General features: G+C 41.9%; 1 protein-coding gene across 3 annotated transcripts in view; it reads right to left on the reverse strand.

Moving 5' to 3' along the window:
* NUP214 (nucleoporin 214) overlaps window positions 1-24,573 on the reverse strand; it is an 84,882-nt gene that overhangs the window by 50,299 nt on the left and 10,010 nt on the right. For 2 of the 3 annotated variants that reach the window (XM_043916574.1, XM_043916573.1), the window contains exons 10-22: window positions 22,231-22,357; window positions 20,163-20,324; window positions 16,059-16,518; window positions 14,964-15,142; window positions 13,527-13,621; window positions 10,383-10,469; window positions 10,026-10,175; window positions 8,194-8,352; window positions 5,580-5,683; window positions 3,421-3,603; window positions 2,391-2,476; window positions 2,210-2,293; window positions 199-459 (exon numbers count right to left, since the gene is read on the reverse strand). In XM_043916574.1, coding sequence (XP_043772509.1) covers window positions 199-459; window positions 2,210-2,293; window positions 2,391-2,476; window positions 3,421-3,603; window positions 5,580-5,683; window positions 8,194-8,352; window positions 10,026-10,175; window positions 10,383-10,469; window positions 13,527-13,621; window positions 14,964-15,142; window positions 16,059-16,518; window positions 20,163-20,324; window positions 22,231-22,357 — 2,137 coding nt within the window. The remainder of the gene's footprint in view (window positions 1-198; window positions 460-2,209; window positions 2,294-2,390; window positions 2,477-3,420; window positions 3,604-5,579; window positions 5,684-8,193; window positions 8,353-10,025; window positions 10,176-10,382; window positions 10,470-13,526; window positions 13,622-14,963; window positions 15,143-16,058; window positions 16,519-20,162; window positions 20,325-22,230; window positions 22,358-24,573) is intronic. The other variant, XM_043916575.1, reaches the window with a different exon arrangement.

A 24,573-nucleotide genomic window follows, 5' to 3' on the forward strand; every position in this document is an offset into this window, starting at 1 on the left:
CTCTTCCTCAGAGTGTCCTACCAACCACTTTCAAGGGGAACACATCTCTTGACTCCGTCCGTAATTTCTAAAAGATTAACAGAAATGGGCTAGAATCCACAACTTCTGCGTGTGCTAGTATAAAACCCAGCCACAGTTCCTTCATGAGTTAGGAACTTCTTAGGGAAAAGATTGTTTCTGATCCCACTGTTTACTTACTTGAAGTTCCCATCACACCCTGCGAACCATGAATCAGGTGAGATTTAGCAAAAGGAGTTGCCTGGGGTAAGAGACTGGGCTGGATGGAAGGTGTTCGAACCACGGGAGCGTGCCGGGGGACCTGGACCACTGCGTCGTCATCCTTACAGGATGTCCGTGTGTCTTCACTCTCCAGAGACTGGGAAATGGATGATGTTGAGCTGGCTTCATCCAAGTCTTCATAATACCTCTGAGACAGGAAGGCTGACCGAGACAGGCTGGCTACAGAGCCCAAAACAAAAGACAACTGAGACAATTAGAGTCCAAAAGCTATGTAATTTTCACTGTCGCTAGAGAAATATCCAATTTGTAAAGCGACTTAATTATTACTTATTTTAAGTGGAAGCAGCTGAGGTTGAACGTGAACAAAGATAGTCTTTGCTCAAAAGGGTTTTGCAAAACTGAGCTGTATAGGACAAGAACATTTTGACTGTCGGACAGAAAATTGTGAGGTGAGAGACAGGATGCACACTGGTGTGAAAGCAGGAAGTTCACGGGCAATAACGCCGTCTCAGAAAAGCAACAAACTCCCATAGCAGAGTGAACAGGCAGTCACCTTGCGGTCCCCGCTTTCCAACAACAAGCTTCGAAGAATAGGCCTAATACAAACTGGAGAAGACATCACATCCTCAGTCCTGAGGGTCTCAAACAATGCCAGGTAAATCCAATGCTTCTTTTGAATGAGACAATTAGTTAAAAAAAAAAAAGTCACTAAAATCGATTCTCACTTTCCCTGTTTTCCTCCTTCCATAAACTATAAGGTAAGGCGTTATGCCGTGTTACTTCCTACCATTAATTTCAGAAGTCATGTTACTGTCTGTGTACTGGAAACACCAAAACCAAACAAAAACCAGCCCTTTCTCCTCAAGTCATTTAAAAGTATTGCTGATACTACGGGAGCATCGCTCCACAAGCTTTTACATATCATAATGTGAGTGTAACATGGGTTTCCCTGGTGACTCGCACAGGAAAAAAAGAATCCGCCTGCGATGTGGGAGACCCAGGGTCGATCCCTGGGTCGGGAAGATCCCCTAGAGAAGGAAATGACTACCCACTCCAGTATTCTTGCCTGGAGAATTCCATGGTTAGAGGAGCCTGGTCGGCTATATAGTTCATGGGGGCGCAAAGAGTCAAACACAACTGAGCAACTAACGTTTTCACTTTTTTCAAATGTAATATAAACAATTCCAAGTGAAAACCACGCATGGGGACTTCCCTGGCAGCCACAGCCAAATGAATTTTTTAAATTAAAAAGAAAGAAAGAAAACCAATGTTGTACTAGGGTTACTGCTAGGCTGCAATAGCCATCAGCCATGTGTGGTTATTTAGATGAAAAACAAATGAAAAATTTGACCTCTAAGTTGTACCAGCCCCCTTAAAGTGCTCAATGGCCACTGGTTAACTGCTGTATTGGACAGTACAGATCCGACATCCCAACCACGGCAGGAAGTTCTACTGGCCAGCACTGTACCCAAGTGTCCTGAGGCACGTCAATGTGCGGCACACAGTCACCGAGCAAGCCCATTCATAACTACCACCTCCAGCATGTTCTATGTCTGCATTTCTCACCAGAGTAGCCACCAGTCACGCGTGCCTACTCAGCATGTCTTTTTTCAAAAGCAGCCTTACTCAAAATCTGGCACAAATCAGAAAAATAAAGCTTTTCTCGCTAAAGCAAAGGCTAGGACCCCTGGAACCAGTTCAGCTTCCCCCCAGATCCTTGGCAATCACTGCCACAGAGCCTGAGGACTACGGAAAATACGTAAAAGCCAAAACCACCACCTTGAGTTGACTATGTATAAGCTGCTTCTTACTTCCACATTCAGATGGATGACAGAGTCCGGAGACACTTCCCCTATCTCCCATTAAGAACCAAAGGAAAACACACACAGACACACATACAAACCCCATCCTACTCCCACACAATCTACTCCTCAGTTTATCCTAAAAATTCAGGACTGGTTTGCTCTACCTGGAGCAGTGGATCTCACTGGTGGGGTCTTCCTCTTGGCCAAGAAATTTCTCAGTTGCGCCTGTTTCACGGGGGAAAGTTTAGCTGCAAGAAATTCGTGAACCCATAAATGCTTAAAACTTGGTTTTCAAGGTCAGAAGATGAAAAAGAACAGTTTAAAGACTGGGAAGAATGCATTTACCTGGTACTTTAGGCAACGGTTTGGTGTGAGACTCTAGAGTCGTTTTCAACAAAGCATTGCGCAGGCTTTCGAGGTCACTGTCAAAACTGAAAGAGGGCAATGTTATGTATGAACCAACTATGACCTGAGAAATTGGGACTCAAGGTAATGGTGAGGGTACATTATCCTCCTAAATACAAAGGCAAGAGATGAGAGCATCCTGAAAAGGAAATGGAAAATCTGATGAAACAATGAATTAACCCAAAGGGAAAATGATCACAGTCTCACTGTTACATCCCATTCCCAGAGCAAACAAAACCCCAACAGGGCTCTAGAAGGAAGGGCAATTAAAATCTATACATTCAGACTAAAGGTAGTTACCACTTTGGTAACTTTACGGGTAAACTGTCTAAGGCAGGGTCTGAAATCTCCACACTTGCAAAATGACAGATCTGAGTTTCCAGACAAGTTGATCAACCTAATCCTGACAGTTACTTTTCAATTAAACAATAATGCTATGACTACAGTACCAGCTATTATCTATCGAGGACCTGTTTCATCAGGCATACTACTAGGTAATTTAAAGACTTAAACCCTCCAGTAATCCCATGAGGTGCATATTGTTAGTTCCCTGTGTACATGCATGCTCAGTCGTGTCCAACTCTTTTGCGACCCCATGGACTGTAGCCTGCCAGGCTCCTCTGCCCATAGGATTGTCCAGGCAAGAATACTGGAGTGAGTTCTCATTTCCCTTTTCAGGGAGTCTTCCCGACTCAGGGATCGAACCTGCATCTCTTGCACTGGCAGGGGATTCTTTACCATTGAGCTACTGGGAAGGCTATTGTTAGCCCCACTTTTTGGCAAAGGGAAAAAGGATCAGAGAGGGTGAGGAATCTGACCAGGATCACAAAGATGAAAGACAGCAAAGTCACTTTCAAACCCACATCTAAACTACTCTACGACTACTCCACCTTGTTCTGTGTATTTATTTGCTCATCCCAACTCATTTACTGAGCACACGTGGCTTTAACAGACGTGTTCTCCTGCATACCTGTGTGTGGCACTCTGGGAGGGAACATCCAAGGGAAGGCTCCATTGGGAGGTCTGGTTGTAAAGTCGGAGCTGCTGGAGACTATCCACCAGGTGATTCAGCCTCTTCCTCTGTTGGTTGATGATTTCGCGGTTGTTGGCAAGAGTATTAAACAGTGTCTCTCGTTCTGGCACAAGCAGGCGCCTGTTTAGAGCAAGGAGGAAAGAACTGTATGAGAATGGTTCAAATAAAGGAAATTTCCACTGGAAAGAAAAAAAAAAGGACTATAAATCTAACAGTGAAAACAGTAAAATGAAGAACCACTAGTGGGAAAGAAACATCAAGAAGTTACTAAGAAGGACTTTTCTGGTAGTCTAGTTGTTTAGAATCCACCGGCCAATGCAGGGGACACAGGTTAGATCCCTGGTCCAGAAAGATTCCACATGCCATGGAGCAACTAAACCTGTGCTCCACAACAAGAGGAGCCACCTCGATGAGAAGCCCAAGCACAATTAGAAAGTAGCTCCCACTGTCCACGACTAGAGAAAGTCTGTATGCAGCAATGAAGACCTAGCATAGCCAAAAACCAAACTAATTAATTAAAAAAAAAAAGCATGTCTTCAGAGTGCCGTCAAGAAACAGAGGACAGCACATGACTTGGCAGCAGGGGGTCCCCCACCCAAAAGAAATAAAAGGAGAAAAGGACAATGGTCCCTTTCTTTCTGGTGACAAGGCCATTAGTTCAACATAAATTTTTAAAAGGCATTTCAGTGGGGTTCCAGATAATATTTAGAGAAGGATCTAAAAGACAGATGTGCCAGCAAACTATAAATTTAAGAATCAGAACTCTGCAGAAAGGAAACTTAAAAAAGGCACATTAAGTATTAATAGAAAATCCATGGGGTTGTTAAAGGAGAAGAGAGCCTGGCTTTTCTTGTTAGCCTCATGCACTTTTTAAAAAGTCAACGTATTAATTAGACAAGAGTATTCCAACTGTCAAGCCGAGCAGCATCTTCATGCTGTCCCGTCAAGCCATTCTCTCACTTGGGGAGGAACATGAATTTAGCAACAGGGGAGTGCCCTCTGAAACCTCTTCTAAAGGGGCCCAGCTGCCCCAGGGGACAAGGGCTCCAGGTCACAGAATCTGCCCCGCCAGTGTCGGGAAGATCAATTTTCACCTCTGTCTTCCCACATCTATGCTCTGAGGTTCCTTGGGTTGGGCACAAAGCCTTTCTCCACGCTATACAATCTCATGTATTAAATTCTGTTTACTGAATTTTAAACACATTCTAGCCCTGCCCCTGACACAACACTCAGGCTGCCCTACTTAAATCTGTGACCTCACAGTTTTATAAACAAATAAACAGATCATTTCCTGGTTTATTTCCTTACAAGGCTAAACACACTGATCAAGTGTAGGTGTTTCAGAAATCTAGCATTTGGAGGGCTGACCTGTTTTCCACATCAGCTTATTGCTTTCACAATGTACTGCATTCTATTCCTTCTGGAAAACACAAGGCATCAAACCAAATATCCATAGACAGAAGATCACAATAGAAGGTTTTCCTCTATCTGTTATCATTCCTCTCATCCTTTTAGTTATCCAAAATAATTAGCAATGTTTCCTTCAAAAGAAAATCTGGAATGTACAGGAAAGTGTAAAAGAAAAACCCCTCTGAATCCCATCTTGCAGCTGTGAGTGAGTATTCTGATAGATTTATTACCAGCCTTTTCTACATTAGACTTCTACACTGAGGTCATCCAGTATGACTTCATGTCTTAACCTTTTCATATTTTATATGCTGTACCTAATAATTAGTTACACAATTATATATTTTGTATATTTCATGTAAAACAGAAAAGATATTTAACATGATTTTTTTTGAGAATATGAGATTGAACGGTTACACAGTATTTTGTTTAAGAGAAAAATGCAGTCAGATTTAGCTACTCTTAACTTTTGCATAACTAGCTTGAATCCAATTTTTCACTCTCATAAACTGTGCTATAAATTCTTTTATGTATTACTGTGAACAATGTTATTATTCCATAGAATTTCTTGATGTATAATGACTGTGTCAAAGAGAAAGAACTTGTGTAGGGTTTTCAGAAACCCTCCTAAATGATCTTTTTAAAAGGCCACAGCACTATCAAGATGGTGGGTGAGAGATCTCGCTCACTTTTGTTTTTTCTTTTGTTCCAGATGCCGATCCCACTCCAAGTCTAGAACATCATTCACATCTTGGACAGCAAATTTCACATACTGATGAAGGCGCCGAATTTCCTGTAAGAAAAAAATGAAATGGCAAAATGACTCAGTTTTCTAGTAGTTTGCAGGAATGTGTCTCAAAACATTTAAAATGGCTTTGAAGTCTTTTTACACTGAGAACCACAAGGAATAAGGAAAACATAACAGGTTTTAATATAATCATTAGATGGAGAAGGAAATGGCAACCTACTCCATCATTCTTGCCTGAAAAATCCCACGGACAGAGGAGTCTGGTCCATGGGGTCACAAAAGAGTCAGACACAACTTAGCGACTAAATAACAACAAATAATTATTAGAATGTTAGAGAAACCCAACCTTTTAAAGTGTGTGACAGAGAGATAGTGTTAAGAAAAGGGAAACAGAAAGCGTGTGTCAGCCCAGGGCCTCTAGGGAACCAATGTTCTGGCTTAGATCTCATTTTTCAGCTCTTGTAAAGTATCTCCACATGGCCTAGGAATTTTCCACTGTACTCTGCTACTCCAATAGTACACCCATTTAGATTTTGCTCTCCCACCCATGAAATTAACTGTAATACAGACAAAATTATCCTACAAAACAGCACTGAAAATAATTCTGCACCTATCCATCTAGTCATAGAATAGAACACATAAGCCATCTCACCAGTGGGGAAAAAGTCATTTCTCAAAAACAAAGAATAGTATCAGTACTAGAAATGGAATTCACCATTATTAAAAGTCTTACCTATTAATTCATTTTAGGCCTGCAATAATTTTCTTTAAAATCTGATCTAGTGTTAACCTTTATAGCATCATAACTTAACTCTCAAAAATTAAAATAGAGCACTTCACTAATGGAAATGAAGCATTTCATTAAATGTGTATACAAATGAAGATGAAGTGCTATACATGGGGAAATACTTTTACATCTGTACCAAGATTGTATTGTGTTTAATTGTATTTTCAAAATTATTCTTGGACAAGGGTATGTGCCCTAACTGAAGATGACAATGTCACTTAAAAGAGGGTCAGGCTGATTCTAGGAAGCAGCAGTAACCTTAGTATCAAATACAAATTTCAACTCAGTGCTCCGTGACTACAGGGAGGCCCTTTACTGTGGACACTTCAAATGTGACCACATCTCTGCATGAACTCATGCTCTTTCTTCTGAATGCCCTCCCAACCTTGTTTACCAGGAAAACAACACCTTTTCTTTTAAGGCCTAGCACAAATATTTCTCCCATTTGCACTCCCATGGCAAACCGTCCCACATTCTATTTTCATGTTCATCCTTCCGCTGCTACTCCAGCTGCAGGGAAGTGTTGAAGAGGACAAGCTCTGAGACAGACCACCCAGGCTCCAAGGTCCAGCACTGACTAGTGGTGAGACTTAAACAGTTCCAGTGTCTCTATCTCCCTTATCCTTTTTTTGTATATCGTATGCATTCAATAAATGCTAGCTATTATTGTCTACTTCGCACTGTGAAAAAAGAAAATTATTTTCCTCGCATGGGGAAGTGTTCCCCCAAAGCTGTATTCTTTTAGCTTGGATACAGAGCAAGAACTGAAAAGGCATGTGGGAAGAAAGTGTAATCAGATGCAACACAGGGGCCTGTGATTTGACAAGACGGAGGCAGGCAGTTGGCACTCTCTGCTAGAAGAGTTACCATCCCTAAGAGAAGGACACTTTGAGAAATACCCCAGGGGCGGAAGGACACAACAGGGGTTTCAACCTTTCCGGAAGGAGGAGCCACTTTCATTTCCTGCTGTCAGTAAGTTTACCAGGCGTGGCATGGAAATGGCAGAAACAGAGAGCCTGTGAGGCAGGAGGGGGTTCATCACACTCATAGACCCTCACGTGAGGATGACCTGGGGAGGACGACCAGCTCTGCTGCCCCTGCAGCCTCTCCTACCAGATTCTAGGCAAACTCGAGGTGGTGGGAGAGGATCCTCACCTAAAGCTGTGACACAACAACTTTGACTGCACTGAAAGATGAAAACAAAAACCAGATTTTTAGCCAAAGGAATAGTTATGAATTAATGAGAAAAGTGACTGCCAACAGTTACAGGAAGGAGTCTGGCAGGTGGAAGCTTCAATTCTGATCCCACTCTGACCAGCAACATCATCATCTCAGGCAAGCACCCTGGCCCACGGCACTCCACGTGAGTGGAGTGAGCAATGGGACCAGTAACCTCACCAAGCACAGCAGCAGGTTCTGAAGACTAGAAATACTGTATTAAAAACACCTCACCGAGCACTTGACGCCCAATGAACACCTGTTACATTAATAATTATTATTCCTGATTTGACTTCTAAATGTATCTTTTTCAACAGCTACTTTCTACCAAGCCTAAGATTTCATTAAAAATTATCTTTTTGTTGATCCAAAAAACCTCAAGGGGGAAAGTGCCGTTTTCTTTCTTGCAGTCAAGAAGGTATATATGAAGTGGGTTAGCACTCAGAGGAAATGAACAACTTTGTCCAGGGAGTTGTGCAAACCCGGACCTTCCAGAGGAGTGTGCCCGTCTAGGTGTCTGTTTTCGGCAGCTCTGGTGAGGTTCTCCTACCTGGAGTTGAGCTTCACTCCTGGGGTCCAGCGGCCTCTTGTAGAGCAAGTGCAGATACGCGGAGTCACGGTTCCTCTCATTCTGTTCTCTGGCTTCTTCGACACCAGCAAAGCCCTCCAGTAAAGTTGTCTTCAGAGTACTTATATCTCCATGAAGAGACTAGAAAAGTACAAGGATGGGCTGATACAAAAGTGGTATTTCTGAGAAATAAACCTTTCTTGCTAGATCAAGGTGTTGCTTCTCAGATATTAACAAGATGAACATCTGAACAGAGCCAAAAGTGAATTTCACTGCTTGGGAAGAAAGATACTAACATTCATTTTTTTTTTTTTCTTTCTCATTAAAAAAATACAACTTTAATGATCAGAAACTCAGGAAATAAAAATAAAAATACTGGTAATCCTTCCGTCTAAAGATGATCACTGGGATTTCTCTGGCAGTTCAGTGGTAAGGAAGGGCTTGGTGTTTTCACTGCCAAGGGTGTGGGTTCAATCCCTGGTCAGGGAACTAAGATCCTGCATGCTGCAGGGTGCAGTCGAAAAATAAAGAATAAAAAAATAAGTAAAGATGATCACTGCTAAAACCTTGGAGAATTCTTTTTTAAGTTTTAAAATTTTTATTAAAGTATAGTTGACTTAAAATGTTTCAAATGTACAGCAAAGTGATTCAGTTTTACATACATACACACATACACATATAATTCTTTTTCAGATTCTTTTCCATTATGGGTTATTATTAATACAAGATATTGAATACAGGTCCCTGTGCTATATGGTAGGTCCTTGTGGTCTATCTATGATATAGAGAGTGTGTATCTCTTAATCCCAAATTCCCAATTTATCCCTCCCCCACCCTTGAGAACTTTCCTATTTCCAAGTGCAATATTTAAGACCATAGCTCTGGAGTCAGGCAATCTGAATTGGGATCCTGGCACTATCACTCAGTAACTGGGTGACTCTGGGAAAACACTTCATCTCTCTAAGCCTAGGTTTCCTGCTCTTGCAAAACAGAAAGAATAATAGTGCCTACCACATAGAAAAGTTGTGAAGATTCATTGAGATAATATTGAGACGCCTGGCACATAGTAAGGAGTAATAATAGAAACACAGGGGTCTCCCCTGGTGGTCTAGTGGCTAAGAGCTCTTAATGCTGGGCCCTGGATTTGATCCCTGGTTGGGGAACTAGATCCCACATGCCATAACTAAGACCCTGCGCAGCCGGAAAAAAAGTAACACAGTAAATAATACAGTGAACAGCCAACATTTGTTACTTTTATATTGCGTATGCTCTTGAGTATCCTGCTTTTTTCTTAAACTTAACACTTTATAACCTAACAATTGACTATAAAAGACAGTAAGTTTTCTCCTGTAAATGACCCACAATATCATCATTAAAGTTTGCTTTTATACCAAGAAAAAAAGCTAGTAAATTTTCAAATATACCTAAACTAAACTAACAACTAGAATAAACTTTAATGGAATGCCTTGTGTCAATGGGATACAAAGCACTTACTATTCCATTTTCCACATGAAAAAACTAAAACATAGAGCTGTTAGAATAACTTGCGCAATGTCACATAGTTTATTGCCCAGTATCCATGGGAAACTGCATGGACCAAAGAGCCTGGCGGGCTATGGTCCATAGGGTCACAAAGAGTCGGACATGACTTAATGACTAAAACAAAAGGTAGGGTTTGAAGTCAGGTATTCCTGGGTAAACCACTCATTCACATAAAAAACACTACTAGTGGTCCTTTAAGAGAAAAAATATATACACCCACGGAGTATCAGGATGACAATGTTTAACTTAGGAAGAGTATCAAAAACACAAACCTCTGTGGTCTCTTTAATCTCCAAGAGAAAGGCGTGTAGGTCATCTGATTCTGTTCGCAGCATCTTCATTTCCTCAGATGTGCCCACCTGGAAACAGGCTTTGGACTTTCGGGCTTTCAACTCTTCCAGCTCCTTCTGAAAGTGAGCAATCTGTCGAGGCCACAAATGAGGAGACGACTCAGTCTGAATGGTGTGGCAGTCCTGTCACAGCTCCTGGGCCCACTAATAGCACGGACTCCCAGGACACACCAAGGCTCAATGCCAGAATAAAATAGTCACATAGGAGTCAACACCCAGAGCCATTCAAGTCTCACCATCAGAGCTATTTCTGGAAAAAATCTGCAGGAACAAATTTACCTCCTCCCCAATTCCGGCCATCACAGGATCTGACTCTTTCCACTGATGTCCCTGCTTTTCTGTAACAGGAGCCTGAAGTGATTTTGGCTGAAATGAAAGGCAAAGGTTTAAAAGCGCATCCCATACCCCAAGCAAGATGCTACAAGCAACGGCTTCCTAGAGTAGGTGGCTCAGTGTCTGTTATAGGTGTAGCACTCTCACAATACTGTTACCGTTCCACCATTCAGTCTTTTGAACCCGTATTTGCTGAGTGCCTTCTTGGTATAAGGCATTTCTAGACAGTGGAGATGGAGGTAAACAAGGCAGATAGGGTCCCTACTCTCATGGAACTCACCTTCCACTGGGACAAGACATAAGAAGAAGTAAGCCAGTTTTAAGCAACTGCAGCAAGTGATAAGCGATGTGAAAAAAAAAAGAACAGGAACATATAGAGAGAATGAAAGTGAAAACACTGCTTCAGATGAGATGGCCCAAAAGCCTTCACTGAGCACTGTCTCTGCACTGAGATATGAAGTAAGGGAGAAAGCTACGGCAAGTTTAGGTAAGCACCTCCAGGCAGCGAGAAAAGCAAGTGCAGAAAAGACTTTGGCAAGTTAGGGGCAAAAGTGAATATGGGCACATGAAGTCAGGGAGGGAGTTGGGGGCAGGCAGAGGGAGGTCATGTAAGACTATACCAAGGAGTCTGGATTTTATTGTGATGGAAAACCACTAGTGGAGTTTTAGGAGAGTTGAAACTATTCTTTGATTTATGATATTAGAAGATTCCTCCTGCTATTCAATAGAACATGGAAGACAGTGACAAGTAGGAGAAGAAACAGTGGTCAGGAGGCTACTGGGGGTACAGATGGTAATGGCCTGAAATTCGATATCAGCAGGGACAGAGATATGGATTTATGACAAATAACACATCACAGAGCAAAGCTGGCAAGACCTCTGCTAGTATGGACCAGGACAGGAGCTATTACAGAGAGGAATCCAAATGACTTCCAGATTGGGGGCTGGAGCAAACTGCCAGGTTAGTGCTGCTTTTTGAGATGGGGCTACCAGAACAGGGACAGGTTCCTGGAAGACAGAGATCAAGAATTCTGCTTTGGGACTTCCTTGGTGGTCCAGTGGTTAAGACTCTGTGCCCCCAATGCAGGGGGCCTGGGTTTGATCCCTGGTCAGAGAGTTAGATCCCATAAGACCCAACTTAAGAGTTCATATGCTACAACTAAGACCCAGCACAACCAAATAAATAAATAATGGAAAAAAGAAAAAAAGAATTCTGCTTGAGAGGACCTTCAGGTGATTTGTTACCTACACCAGTGAACATATAGAAGAGTTTTTAGACTGCATAAGCATTCAGCAGAACAGTGGCATTAATAAAGGCCACGTGTCACGTATTATGCCAAAAGCTACGGCTGTAAGCTGGGCATTTACTGTGGAGCCTGTACAGGTATGTGCTGGGGCGGGGAGGGAAGCAGACTGGGAGAGACAGAAGAAAAAGACACGACTCCTGCTCTGAGGGCACTCAAGTAATCAAGCAGGAAATGGAGAAGAATTTTTCTTTTCTTTTTTTTTTTTTTTAGTTCTACCACTGTATTGCTACCAACCCATCTCCCTCCACCCTTGTGCACACATGCTCAGTCATGTAATCCCATGGACTTCAGCCCACAAGGCTCCTCTGTCCATGGACTTTTCCAGGCAAGAATACTGGAGTGGGTTGCCATTTCCTTCTTCAAAAAAATTTTCTTTAAACTATAAAAATAGACTCAGATGATAGACTATAGATCTAATATTATAAGCAAAATAACAATACTTTTAGGAAAATATCTTTTTGACCCTGGAACAGGAACTTATTTTCAAAACAACACAGAAAGTTCTCATCTTAAAAAAATAATTAAATTACATTAAAATTAAGAACTTGTCATCAAAAGACACCTCAAGGGAAGGTAAAGGCAAGTCAGAGAGTGAGGAAGTATTTGCATTACATACATGTGTTTACACATGTATATGCATATCCAATAAGGAATGAACTCTTACAAGTCAATAAGAAAAAAAACAACCCAATGGAAAAATAGGTAAAAGACTTGTATAGACACCATAGAAAAGAAGATAGTCAGATGAAAAAAAGCTCAATTTTACTAGTCATCAGGGAAATACTAATTAAAACCATAAAATACAACAATAATAAAAATGTAAACTACCAAGACTAGTGAGGATGTGCAGCTGAACTCAAATACGCTTGGTGGGAATGTACTAAGAAGGAACATATGCATATTCTATGACCTAACAATTCCACTCCTAGAAATGCATACACATATTCACCCAAAGATGTCAACTGCAGTGGTCATAACAACACGATTCACAATGACTTCAACCTGGAAACTACTCAAATGTCCGTCAAGGGTGGGATGAAACTTGTGGTGATAGTCGCCAGTGAATTCCAGACAGCAATGATGATACGGAAAAATCTCACAGACATAACACTAAGCAAAACAGCCAGATACAAGAATGTACACTGTGTCATTCCATTTTACAGAAGGTACTCACAGGCTAAACTAAGCTATGCTATTAGAAATCATGACAGTGAGACCCCTTTGGCAGGGGTAGTATCTAGAAGGGCTCACAGGAGGGGCACTCTGGGACCCCAGTATGATCTGTTTCTTGTTCTGGGTGTTGGTTACCTAGGTGTACTCAGCTGGTGACAATTCACCCAGGTGGATATGTGTCCTCCTTCCCTCTATGTGTACTCTATGTTAGTAAAAAATTAAATAAAATAAATCAAGTCATAATGGAAAGGCAGAAAAAAAGAGGGCAGTGGGAGATTTCTTGATTACTTTGAGAATGACAAAAAAAAAATCAGGTGCTATACTACAGTCTTCAGACATGAATAGGATTCCTCAAATGGAACATAGCATGGATAAGCTCAGGAATCAGCAGAGAAAACAACCCTAGGATTCTAGGGTTGCATTAAATGGTTTTTATGAGCAAACATTACAAACATTCATAGCTCCCACTTCAGTACTTCCTATCACATAGTTCGAAATACTTTTTCAAAGGTGTGAATTCTAAAACCTCCCAAAAAACCCCCTTTATAAACATGTATGTTTGGGGCAGTAAATTAATAAACACAGTATTGCAGGCTGAGTTTTAACATACCTGAGGAGAGCCTGACTTAGTCACTGGAGGGGTTATCCGAGGTGATTTCTGGACCATTGAGGGCACCGGACTTGGACTGCCCTGAGCAGCTCGCCCTGTAAGAACAAGAAGTCAGTCAAAATAAACAGTGTTCATTCTCATTATTTTTCCACCATGAATATCCTTTCCTTAAATCTAATAAAAGAAGTTTTTCACTGTCCCTGGCCCCCATTTATGATCTTGGTTATCAAAAGAGATATTCACAGTTTCCAAATACCTAAAAAACACATATAACATTGTAAAACAGGAAGCTCCCTTGTAAAGCAGGTAAAACTGGAATGTTTCTGATAATAGGTATGTGCACTGGTGTGCAGGCCCAGGAGGCTATCCACTCAGCCCATCCCTAATCCTCAAGAGGCGCCTGATGACCTCTGCGAACTGGGGACAAAGTTTAAAGACCATGAGAACAACAATTCCCATCACCTAGGAAGAACTTACAGGGCCTTCAGGACCCTCCTAGAATCCTCTAGGACAAGTCTGTTGCACATGAGAATCACCTAGGAACTTTTAAAAAACAAATACACCAAAAACTTGTACCCAAGCCTCATCTCCAGAGAACCTGATTAAACAGTGAGGGAGGGGACTCCCCCAGTGGGTCTAGAGTACAACCCAACGATCCAGAAGCCATCAAACTGTTAAGAATTAAATAACGGCAATGGCGGTAGGGAGATGTGGGTGGTGAGCAGCAGACAGGGAGAAAGTGTACGTGCGGTGTGGTACATTTCTTCTGCCCTAAACTGTACAGAGATGTGAAAAGACGAAAGGCTTGTTAATTCTTTAGGTCAGGTTAATTCTTTAAAAAAAAAGAAAGAGAAATCCAAGATCACCAAACTATAAATTCATATTTAAAAAAGAAAGAAAGACATAAAGGAAGTAGATTATGATGTTGACTTTCAGGGAAAGGAGTGGTATTCAGATTAAAATATGCAGCCTTTCCGAGGTTTGAAAGAAGAAAAACACAGGCTGGGTACAATTGCTCATGGAGCTGTACAATGCGCTTCAACTTGGATATAACCATTATCACCACCTTTATTTTAAAACTCTGCTTATGGCAGGGCTGAGTGTGAAAATCCAGGACAGTCACCAGAGGAAATAAGCAGAAAGCCACTGCAGGTTCCTTATCATCTATGTGTCTTCAAGACTTGCTTAGTGACTGACCTCCACGGAGGGCAAGCTCTGCGTGAAGATAAATGCCCCACAAAACAGAGACAAGCACTGAAGCCATTATGAATCTTTCCAAACCGGAGTACAAAAGCCATTGGACTTCAGTGTGAGTTACAGGAAGCAAGAAAAAGGAATCCAGTCCAGCTATGTTGGCTAGGATTTTTAAATAACTTAGAGAAATGCTAATCTGGGAATTTGAGACTGAGCTTTGAAGCTGTTTGCTTAAAATCATACCTGATGCCGATGGAGTGACTGAGGATTTGGATGACGAGGAACTGGATGATGCTGAGAGGGGCGCGGGGTGGCTGAGAGGTCCAGAGGAAGCTGGTTTGGAGGCCGAGGAGAAGGGCAGCATCGAGGAGGGTGTGCTCTGTGAGTTGTGAACAGGAGCAGAGGTGGCTGCAGCAGTGAACCTGAAAATGGCAGCCCGAGTGGATCAGAATAGCCTGCTGCTGTGGGACTGTTCTCAACAGTCATGAGTGATCATCAAAAGGTAACTTCCTAGACTCTTCTGCCTTAAGGAAGTGCAAATGTTTAGCTACTTCTTACAAAAGGTGAAGGCTGCATGGAAACATTAATCATCTGCTTATTTGAAATGAAAATATCAAATACATATTTAACATGATGACAAAACTAAGTTTATCATGATATAAAACATTTACTATCTATCCTATCAGGCTGAGTGAAAAAAGAAGGTGGGACTCAATTGGACTGCGGAGAATTTAGTACCCTCCCTTTGTCAAGGAAATTTCTGAGGACTCGTGGGATAATCATCTCTGGGGAAGGAGAATGGAAGAGGAGAGCAGGTCACCATCTCTGGGATGCTGATGGTCTACTAGGAAGGGGAAGTAAGTTTCACCTAAAAGATCAAATGTCTGTAAACAATATAACTATACAGCATTAGATGACTAGTGAAGTAAATCATGGTGTTACACAATGGAATACTAGGCAACCTTCAGAATGAAGCAGCTGCATGACAACTTAATATCAACAATGACAGCAGCTGGCATCCCCTCCACAGTAACAAGGGAAAATACAGAAGAGTGGAGGGGGAAGCTGGTAGTACTTACATTCAATGGCAATTATGCAAAAGGTTACAAAGTATAAGGGATACTTCTCTCAAGAGGCTTATATTCTGGTGGTGAGAACAAAACAAGCAGGTACAGAAGTGAAAAAATAAGATACACGTAGGACTTCCCTGGTGGTCCAGTGGTTAAGAATCTGCCTTCCAATGCGGGGAACTTAGATCCCTGGTCAGGGAACTACGGTCCCACGTGTAAGTGAAAAACAAGCGATATTTCTATCTGTCAAACTTGAAGTGTTACTTACTTTTCGCTAAGGTTGACCTTGACTGCGGGAGCTGACGGTGGGAAGGTGGGCTTCATCCCCACATTTGGAGCTGACACACTTGGCATTGGTGTGCTTTCCAGGGTAGGCTTAAAACCCGATGATCCAAAGGAGAACGAAGCAGCTGAGGGAGTCATGGGAGAGGCCACAGGCGTGGGCGCCAGGGAGGCTTGAGAAGGAGGAGCAAAAGAGAAGGGCGATGCACCAGAGGCCAGGGCTGCTTTGGCACCGTCAGAGCCACTGGAACTCGGAGGAGCCTCCCCAGGGACAGAACCAGAGGACTTCAAGGATGAAGAACCAAAGGAGAACACAGCAGAAGGCAAAGAGAAGGTGGAGGTGGGGGCGGCCTGTGATGCAGGCAGAACAGAGGCAGGAGCTGCAGCGGCTGGCACGTCAAGCTTCTGCGGGGCCTGAGGGGAGGTGGGGGTAGTAGGAATACTTCCTGCAATGAAACACAGGGAGGAAAAAGGAAGAGACAAGTTAACGCCATGACAGTGGAGGTCCACATCACAGAAAGCAAGTGGAAAAGGGCTGGTGGAAGAATGAAGCCAGAAATAATTGATCCTCATTCCAAAAGGAGTGGGGAGAAGAAATGAGAGCTGATGTTGAACTTTCCATAGCAAACATTCCATATGGCAAGATATCTAAAACTTTGAAGGAAAAAGAAAATACAGAAAGACATTAGACTAACAGGACTTCATAAACACCAACTTGAGTAATAAAGAAAAAATACACTTCTCGATGTCACCGTGAAAAGTAAGTCACTCTGCAATATTTTATTATCAGGAAAAAACTTTAACTCAGACCTACGCCTCTTAATAGTCACTAAAACAACTCCAGTTTAATCAAAGATATATCTCCTTTGTTTTGAGATATACAAAAGGATATATATAACTATATCTCAAAACAAAGGCAGCAAAAAGTGAATTAAGTCCAAGTGCCTAACAACCTGATAAACCCAAAAGTGACCCCTCAAATCACAAAAGGTAAAGATTTGACTAAGTACAAAAACAGGCATACAACCAAAAGGTATACTGAAAAAAAATCTGCAGATGACAAGTAATATGTTTTATTTTTTAAATAAAAATTGAGATTTTAAAAAACTTTTTGAGGAGTTCTCTGATGGTCCAGTGGTTAAGTCTGCCTGCCAGTGCTGGGCAAACGGGTTCGATCTCTAGTCTGGGAGGATTCCACACTCCTTGGGGCAACTAACCCCATGCGCCACAACTACTGAAGCCCTGGTGCCCTACAGTCTGGGCTCCACAACAAAAGAAGTCACCACAATGAGAAGCCTGTGCACCGTGTAACTAAAGAGCAGCCCCTGTTCACCACAACCGGAAAAAACCCCACGCAGCAATGCAGACCTGGTGCAGGCAAAAATTAATCAACATGAAAAGACAAAAATAGAAAAAACAACAACAAAAATCTTGGGGACTTTAAATTTTTCATTTATTTATTTCTTAAACTTTTTGGCCACGCCTTGAAGCATGTGAGATCTTAGTTCCCTCACCAGGGATTGAACCCACACCTCCTGTATTGGAAGCAAAGAGTCCCAACCACTGGAATACCAGGGAAGTCCTGAGACTTTAACAGATAAATTCTGGGAATCTAATTCACAGGAAGAAAATATATACATTCTCTCTAGTCAAAGAAACAAAAACGAGGCATACTTTGGTTCTCTAAATTATCAAAATATAAATACATATAACCCTCTGGGTGTGAAAGGGTAAAACAAATCTGAAACTTTTTATTACCAGGTACCTAATTTAGCAATCTTTCAAGAAAACATTTTAGTATTAAGTCTCAAAAAAATCAGAAAAAATGGACCTTGTAATCCAAATTCTTAAGAATAATGCCTATGAAATAACTTAAAAAATGAAAAAGATATTTAATACAACCCAATGGTAAAATATATTCAACAGAATATTAAACATCCTTAAATAAATCATAAGAATTGCATAAGAATCTGGAAAACACTTAAAATTTAAATAAAAGAACTGCATATCAACTATGTATATAATATGATCACAACTATGAAGAAAGATGTTTATGAAAAAACACTGGAAGAGAATACCATAAAAGGGCAAGTTTAAAATTTTTTCTATTTTCCAAACTTTCTATAAACAAGCTAATTCTCTAAATTCTCCAAAATTATTTTCCAAATAACTAAGAAAGCAGTATTTTTCAATCAAAACACTTATAGATCTTCATTCTTTCAAACTGTCAGAGATGATAGTTAATCCTCACTGTATCTAAAAGAATGAAATACTTAGGATACAACCATGAAAATGCTGAGCTTCCCAGGTGGCGCTAGTGGTAAGGAACCCACTGCCAATGCAGGAGACAAAAGAGATGCGGGTTTGATTGCTGGGTTGGGAAAGACCCCCTGCAGGAGGGCAGAGCAACCCACTCCAGTATTCTTGCTTGGAGCATCCCCAAGGACAGAGAAGCCTGGTGGGCTACAGTCTATAGAGTCTCAGAGTCGGACGTGACTGAAGTGATTTAGCACATAAAAATTCCACTTTCTGAAAATAGAGAACCCCAAGTAAATGTTCACTTCTTTGAAAGTATAAAATACAAGTACATCTATTCCTGGGGCTTTCCTGGTGGTTCAGTGGTAAAGAACCCGCCTTGCAATGCAGGGGTGCAGGTTCAATCCCTGATTGGGGAACTAAGATCTCATATACTACAGAGTAACTAAGCCTGTGTGTCTCAACTGGAGAGACCGTGGGCTGCAACGGAAGATTTCACATGCCACAATAAAGAGCTGATGCAGTCAAATAAGCAAGGAAAAAAAAAAAAAGGAAAGAAAAAGAAACAAACATCATTCCCCAGGCTCCAGACTTCACCAGGCATACTGCTTATTACACATGGACCCAGAAACTGGGTGTAGGGAGTTCAGGGGACTCAGGACCACTTAAATGGAAGGAGCACTCACCAGCACACACTGTGGTGAGGAGGTTTCCCACAGAACAGCGCTGACAGTCCATGCGAGGCACCTAGTGTATCACCTGGGGTCACACTGACAGCTGGCAGGAGCCCAAGTAGCCAAGCAGCTCTATTTACGATGCACAATTCACTCTGCACTGGGAGGCAGTGTGCTAAGACACCCTTAAGTGTTCTCATCCATACCCAAACCCACTGGTCCACATGCTTCTTACCAGATAGAGAACTGGTTACACTATGAGCTTCAAAAACTGTATTAGAAGAGAAAAAGCTTACTAGTTATATACTCACAGAATTCAAAAAGAGAAATACTAGTGAAATTCCAAAATATGAAACAACGCCCTTCTAAAAAGTTTGTTTTGTTCTCACAAGTCACTGTCATTGAGAAAATGCAGACTGGCATTTATATGTATGCATTTACGGACATAAAGAATATGGACCAAAATGTTGACTGGCTATTGCTTGATGACTACTGGGCTCTAAAGTGCTTTTGTATTTTTCAATTTTCCTCCAATAAGCATGTATTACTTAAGCGATACCTTCAGGGGGTGGGGGGGTGGCGTGTGCGGGGGGAGGAACTGAAGAAAATTAAATAAAAAGATAAAAGAAAATTCCATGTTCTCACCACCCAGCAGTGGCCACTATCTACATTTTAGTATCTTACAAGTCGTTTTTTAATGTATATATTTTTCTCATAAAAAAAGGAATTGTAGTACTCTTTCATGGCACGTTCTGCCCTTTCCCTGTTAATAAATATAACATTCTTAACTGTTACATGGCATTTCATTGTATGGATGTACAGTCTCTTAACCAATTTCTCACATTAAACATGTTGGGTTTCAAATCATATAACATGGGGTCTTACAACAGGGTATTGTCAGTAAATTACCTAACAGGATCCATCGGGTTGAGCTTCCTTTTTCTCTAAAGTAAAGGTTGGCGAATAAAACTTGGGGGTGAGACAGCAAGTACGTGCATGTGTTCAAGGGGAAGACTGGTCCTGCCTTGAAGAGACAGACAGGCTGACAACAATGACACTTTGCGACCTCACAGCGTTCATCCCAGCAGACACTCCTGTTCGAGCCTGCAGGACCCCCTCTCAGCCACAACCGGGGTGGGGGCGGCAGTGGAGGCACGCACCTGATGACTTGGGTTGCCGCTCTCCTTCCAGTGAGAGCCGCTCTGGTGTCCTGAGGAGGGACCTTACGCCAGGATTCTGATTGATCATGTAAAAAGGACAAAGCACACCATCTGTTGAAAGTAACATAAGCACTGGAGCAGGTGGAAGAGTCTTCTCCTCATCTGTTAAAAAAGAAAACCAAGCTAACAGAAGAGCCAAGACAATGGAAGGGCCCAGGCGCGGGAGGTGAAGACAGCCTGAAGTGCAAGGGGTTTCACTGGACTCATCTGTATACAAGCTGCAGTTGGTTCGCTCTGATTTGGATCTAAACGGCGTTTATGAACCGGCTCTTTAAAGCAGAGCCGTGATCAGACGGCCAGTGTCCTGCCAGCTGCACACAGAAATGCCAGCAGTTGCGTAATGGCTCTGACTCTCCCAAAGCTCTGATTTTTACGTGTGTCCCAGTGTCAGGGAGACAGGTTCAGCATTCCCCCAACCGATACAGGAGTCTCCAGGAAAAATGACAGAGACTCTTGGGGAAAACACACTGAAGGACACAGAAAAGTGAGTCCCATTACTTTATAGTCCTTCACAGTTGAATGATAAGCAGGTATTTTGTCAATTAAGTCTTCGTGAGAATCAAAAGTAACTGAGCGAATCAGACCAAACAGCCTGGTCAGGGAAAGGACAAGGAACCCAGTGGTGCCTGACGCGGATACCTCTCTAAAATGAGGCACATAGTATATGCCTTTTAAAAAATATATATATATACAGTCCCAGTTTTATTCATATAAAACTGACAAATAAAAACTGCTATGTACTTAAGATGTATATAACATGATTTGAAGGACACACATACTGTGAAATGGCTACCACAGTCAAGCTAATAAACACATTGATCAGCTCATGTAGTTACCATTTTGAGTGTGTGGGGAAAACTTTTAAAAAAGTTTTTATTGGAGCATAGTTGATTTACAACGTTGCATTAGTTTCTGCTGTATGGCAAAGTGAATCAGTCACACAGACACCCACACACCGACACACCCACGTATACACACACGTATATACACACATCCACTTTTTTAGATTGTTTTCCCATTTCGTCATTATAGAGTATTGAGCAGAGTTCCCTATGCTGGTAATTAGTAATGTCGAGCACCTTTTCATATACGTTGGCCATCTGTATGCTTTCTTTGGAAAAATGTCTATTCAGGTCCTCTGCCCATTTCCTAATCAGGTTATTTATTTTGTTTTGCTACTGAGTTGCATGGGTTCCTTATATATTTTGGGTATTAACCCCTTATCAGATATGTGCTTTGTAAATTTTTTTTCCATTCCATCCCACTGCCTTTTCACTATATTGTCTCCTTGGCTCTTTTTTTTGTTTAATTCTTTTAATTTTTAATACAATTTTTAAAGGTTACACTCCATTTACAGTTTTTACCAGACACTGGCTACGTACACTAGCTCCCTGTAGTCTACCTCACACACAACAGTTGGTCCTGCCTACTCCTCCACTCCTGTAGTACACCTCCCTACGTCCCTCTCCCCACTCGTAACCACTAGCTTGTTCTCTAGATCTGTCAGAAAGAATATGTCTTTTCTCACTTTCACATTTCACGGGACTGCAGCCCCGCCAAGATGCAGCAGGGGAAAAGACAGACTCAGAGCACATGCTCAGGCCCCATTTGGAAGTCTGTGCTTGAGGCCTCCATTTTCTTATCCAAGCCATCGAACCAAGTATTGGGATACACCACCTGCCAGGGAGGCCCTGGGAAACCAGAAGGGGCAAAGAAACAAGGCTATGAAGTCGGTGTTCTGTATTTTATCCATATTCTTATATACACAGACACCTGATACACAGACACACAGAGTATGTGACCTTGGTCAATGAATATCCACTCAAATCAGATGAGTGTGGTACAGTGCACTCTGTCTCACTCTTCACACAGAGACATGCTACGATAAGCGAAAAGCGCATGGCGGAGCAAGTTCTATCGTGAAAATGTAGAGCTGGATTTGAATACTAACCATGATGGGAAGAAGACTATTTCTGCCTGCAGCTTAGCTATGTCAGACTATACTTACTGATGGTGATTTCCACTTGGTTAGTGTAATCTATGGCAACTCCCATGGGCAAGGAATCATCACTCTTGTCTGTCACAGGCAGTTCAGCTCGACTAGAATCTTCCAACAGCCAAGATTCCCAACTATTCTGGAAAAAAGAACAAGTAGAAGAGGATACCATGTTGGTTAGAGCTTTCTCCAGCACTGTTCAAATAGAAGAGGAGAAAAAGGGAACTCACTTGGTTTAGTATTGCATTCTCTGGGACTCTAAAATCTGGAAACATAGTCTAAAAGCTATGAACGCCCCAGGAAGCAAGGGGTTCCTTTTCCAAGTCTTTCTATCTGTTCCTGGTGTACAAAGCTCCTGTCTGGTGAACAAATATCACTATCACGTACGTTCTCTGACGTGTCTTCCACCACATCCAAGCGGACTCCTAACACAGTGGGACCATCTAACGGCTGCATGGAGCCAGTCAGCAGCTGCCCTGAGGAACCTGGATGGGGACCAGGAGCGCCAGGGGACAATGACTGCGGTGGTGAGCACACAGTCTAGAATGCTGCCAGGTGCCCTGTGCTCACTTGACCACAGAGACAGAAGGTGACCTCAGTTCTTGTCTTCCTAGTTATCAGTGTACTTCCTCACACTCGTCAATTTTCCTGCCACTGGATTCCTTGAGAAACCACCATATCTTTCCAACAAACTCCCCTTTGGCTCATGTTTGCTTGAGTGGGATCCGTGCCCTACAACAAATGACTCCTGGTTTTTAAAAATCATGGACATTTTGTCTAACTTTCAATGCTGACCAAAATTGGGCAGCATGAATCAAAGGAGGAATAATGACCAACGAGAAACAGAAAAACAAAAAAACTGTTCAGGAAAGAAAACATAATCGTGGTCCAAGCCTTAGGCATGAAGTGAACAGTCACATTCATAATAACGTTAGTAAACGAAACGGGTTTCCAACTTTGAAAAACAATCAGCAATATAACAACAATACACAAAACAAAGAAGGCTTGCTAATCACTACAGGACAAAATACAACCAATATCAGCTTTGACTTTGTGGAATATGAGATGCAGGTCACAACAGCTTAAAGGTGGGAGTCTCAAGGCAAGGGTGGGTACTGAGATGGTACATCATAAGAGATGGTACATGGTAAAAGCCTAAGAATTGAAAGGAAAAATATCACTTAAAGTTCAAAGATAACAAGTAGAAGAGACTAAAACAGTGCTTTAATCCTATTGAAAGGAAGGACGGGGGAGTCTGAAGGCCACATGTGAGCTAAATCCTCATTTGCCATAATGGCCAATAATTTAAAGTTAACAATCAATAACCAGTGATGCAATAAGAGTATTATTTTGGGATAAGGAGGTAACCATTGAGAGAGAGTGACCACAAGTTAAAAATGGTCTCTTTTAGAGAACAGGACAGACCAGGACAGAACAGGAAGGGCTGCTTTTTCACGTATAAGCCCTTTTCCACTACTTGACTTTTCAACCATGAACATAAATTACTTTGATAAAAAGCAAAAATCAAAGTGTTTTTTAATGTGTGAATAGATAAAACACTTGTGCTATCAGGAGATTGTTACTGAAGTTAATCCAAGAGCAGCAACTCGAGAGTGCTGGACTCTGAGAGCTTCAGCACTTGTGGCGGGCCGCCTTGCCACTCTGAGAAGGATGGGTAAATGCGGACTGGTTGAAGAGGCACCTGGTACCTGTGCACTGGATGCACAGAACATTTTCAAACTCCAGGCAGACTTTTAAAAAAGAAAGTTTCCGGCTGAGGAGCTGTGTCTCCTGTGCAGTCACTCTGCACAATAAGGGTGGTGCAGCATGACGACCACAGCCCGCTTCAGCCTGCGAGGAGCACAGAGCAGGAGGAGGGAGATGGGGGCTTGTCTACACAGATGCTTTCGGTTTTCTGGTGGTTTTCCAAACAGAAAGTATTTCTGAAGAGTCACAGTTTGGTTTGACTTGCATGCCTCTCTTCCATAGTCAAGGATGGGTTATAGTTAACTGAATAGAAGAGGCAGATTCAAGTAATAAGGGGAAAATAAAGACAGTTAAACAGAACAAAGCAGAAAAAGCCTCCTACACACCCAGGTACACTCCTATTGGAATACATTTGATTACGACTATGGTTATGATGTATTCATGGAGGGTGGAAACAAACAGAGGGCTTCAGATAACACTGAAGGAACTGCTAAATTCAACACCTAAGTTTGTCCAACACAATATCCAAGCCATTTGGTCCACAGCTTTTTTAAGCTGTGCTCTCATCCAGAAACTCAATAAAAGGAATGTGACATCATCTAAATCTTAACCTCACGGTTAAACCCCTCCAAAATCTCTCTCAGAACA

The sequence above is a fragment of the Cervus elaphus genome, chromosome 11 (genome assembly GCF_910594005.1).
Source record: "Cervus elaphus chromosome 11, mCerEla1.1, whole genome shotgun sequence".
Taxonomy (NCBI): domain Eukaryota; kingdom Metazoa; phylum Chordata; class Mammalia; order Artiodactyla; family Cervidae; genus Cervus; species Cervus elaphus.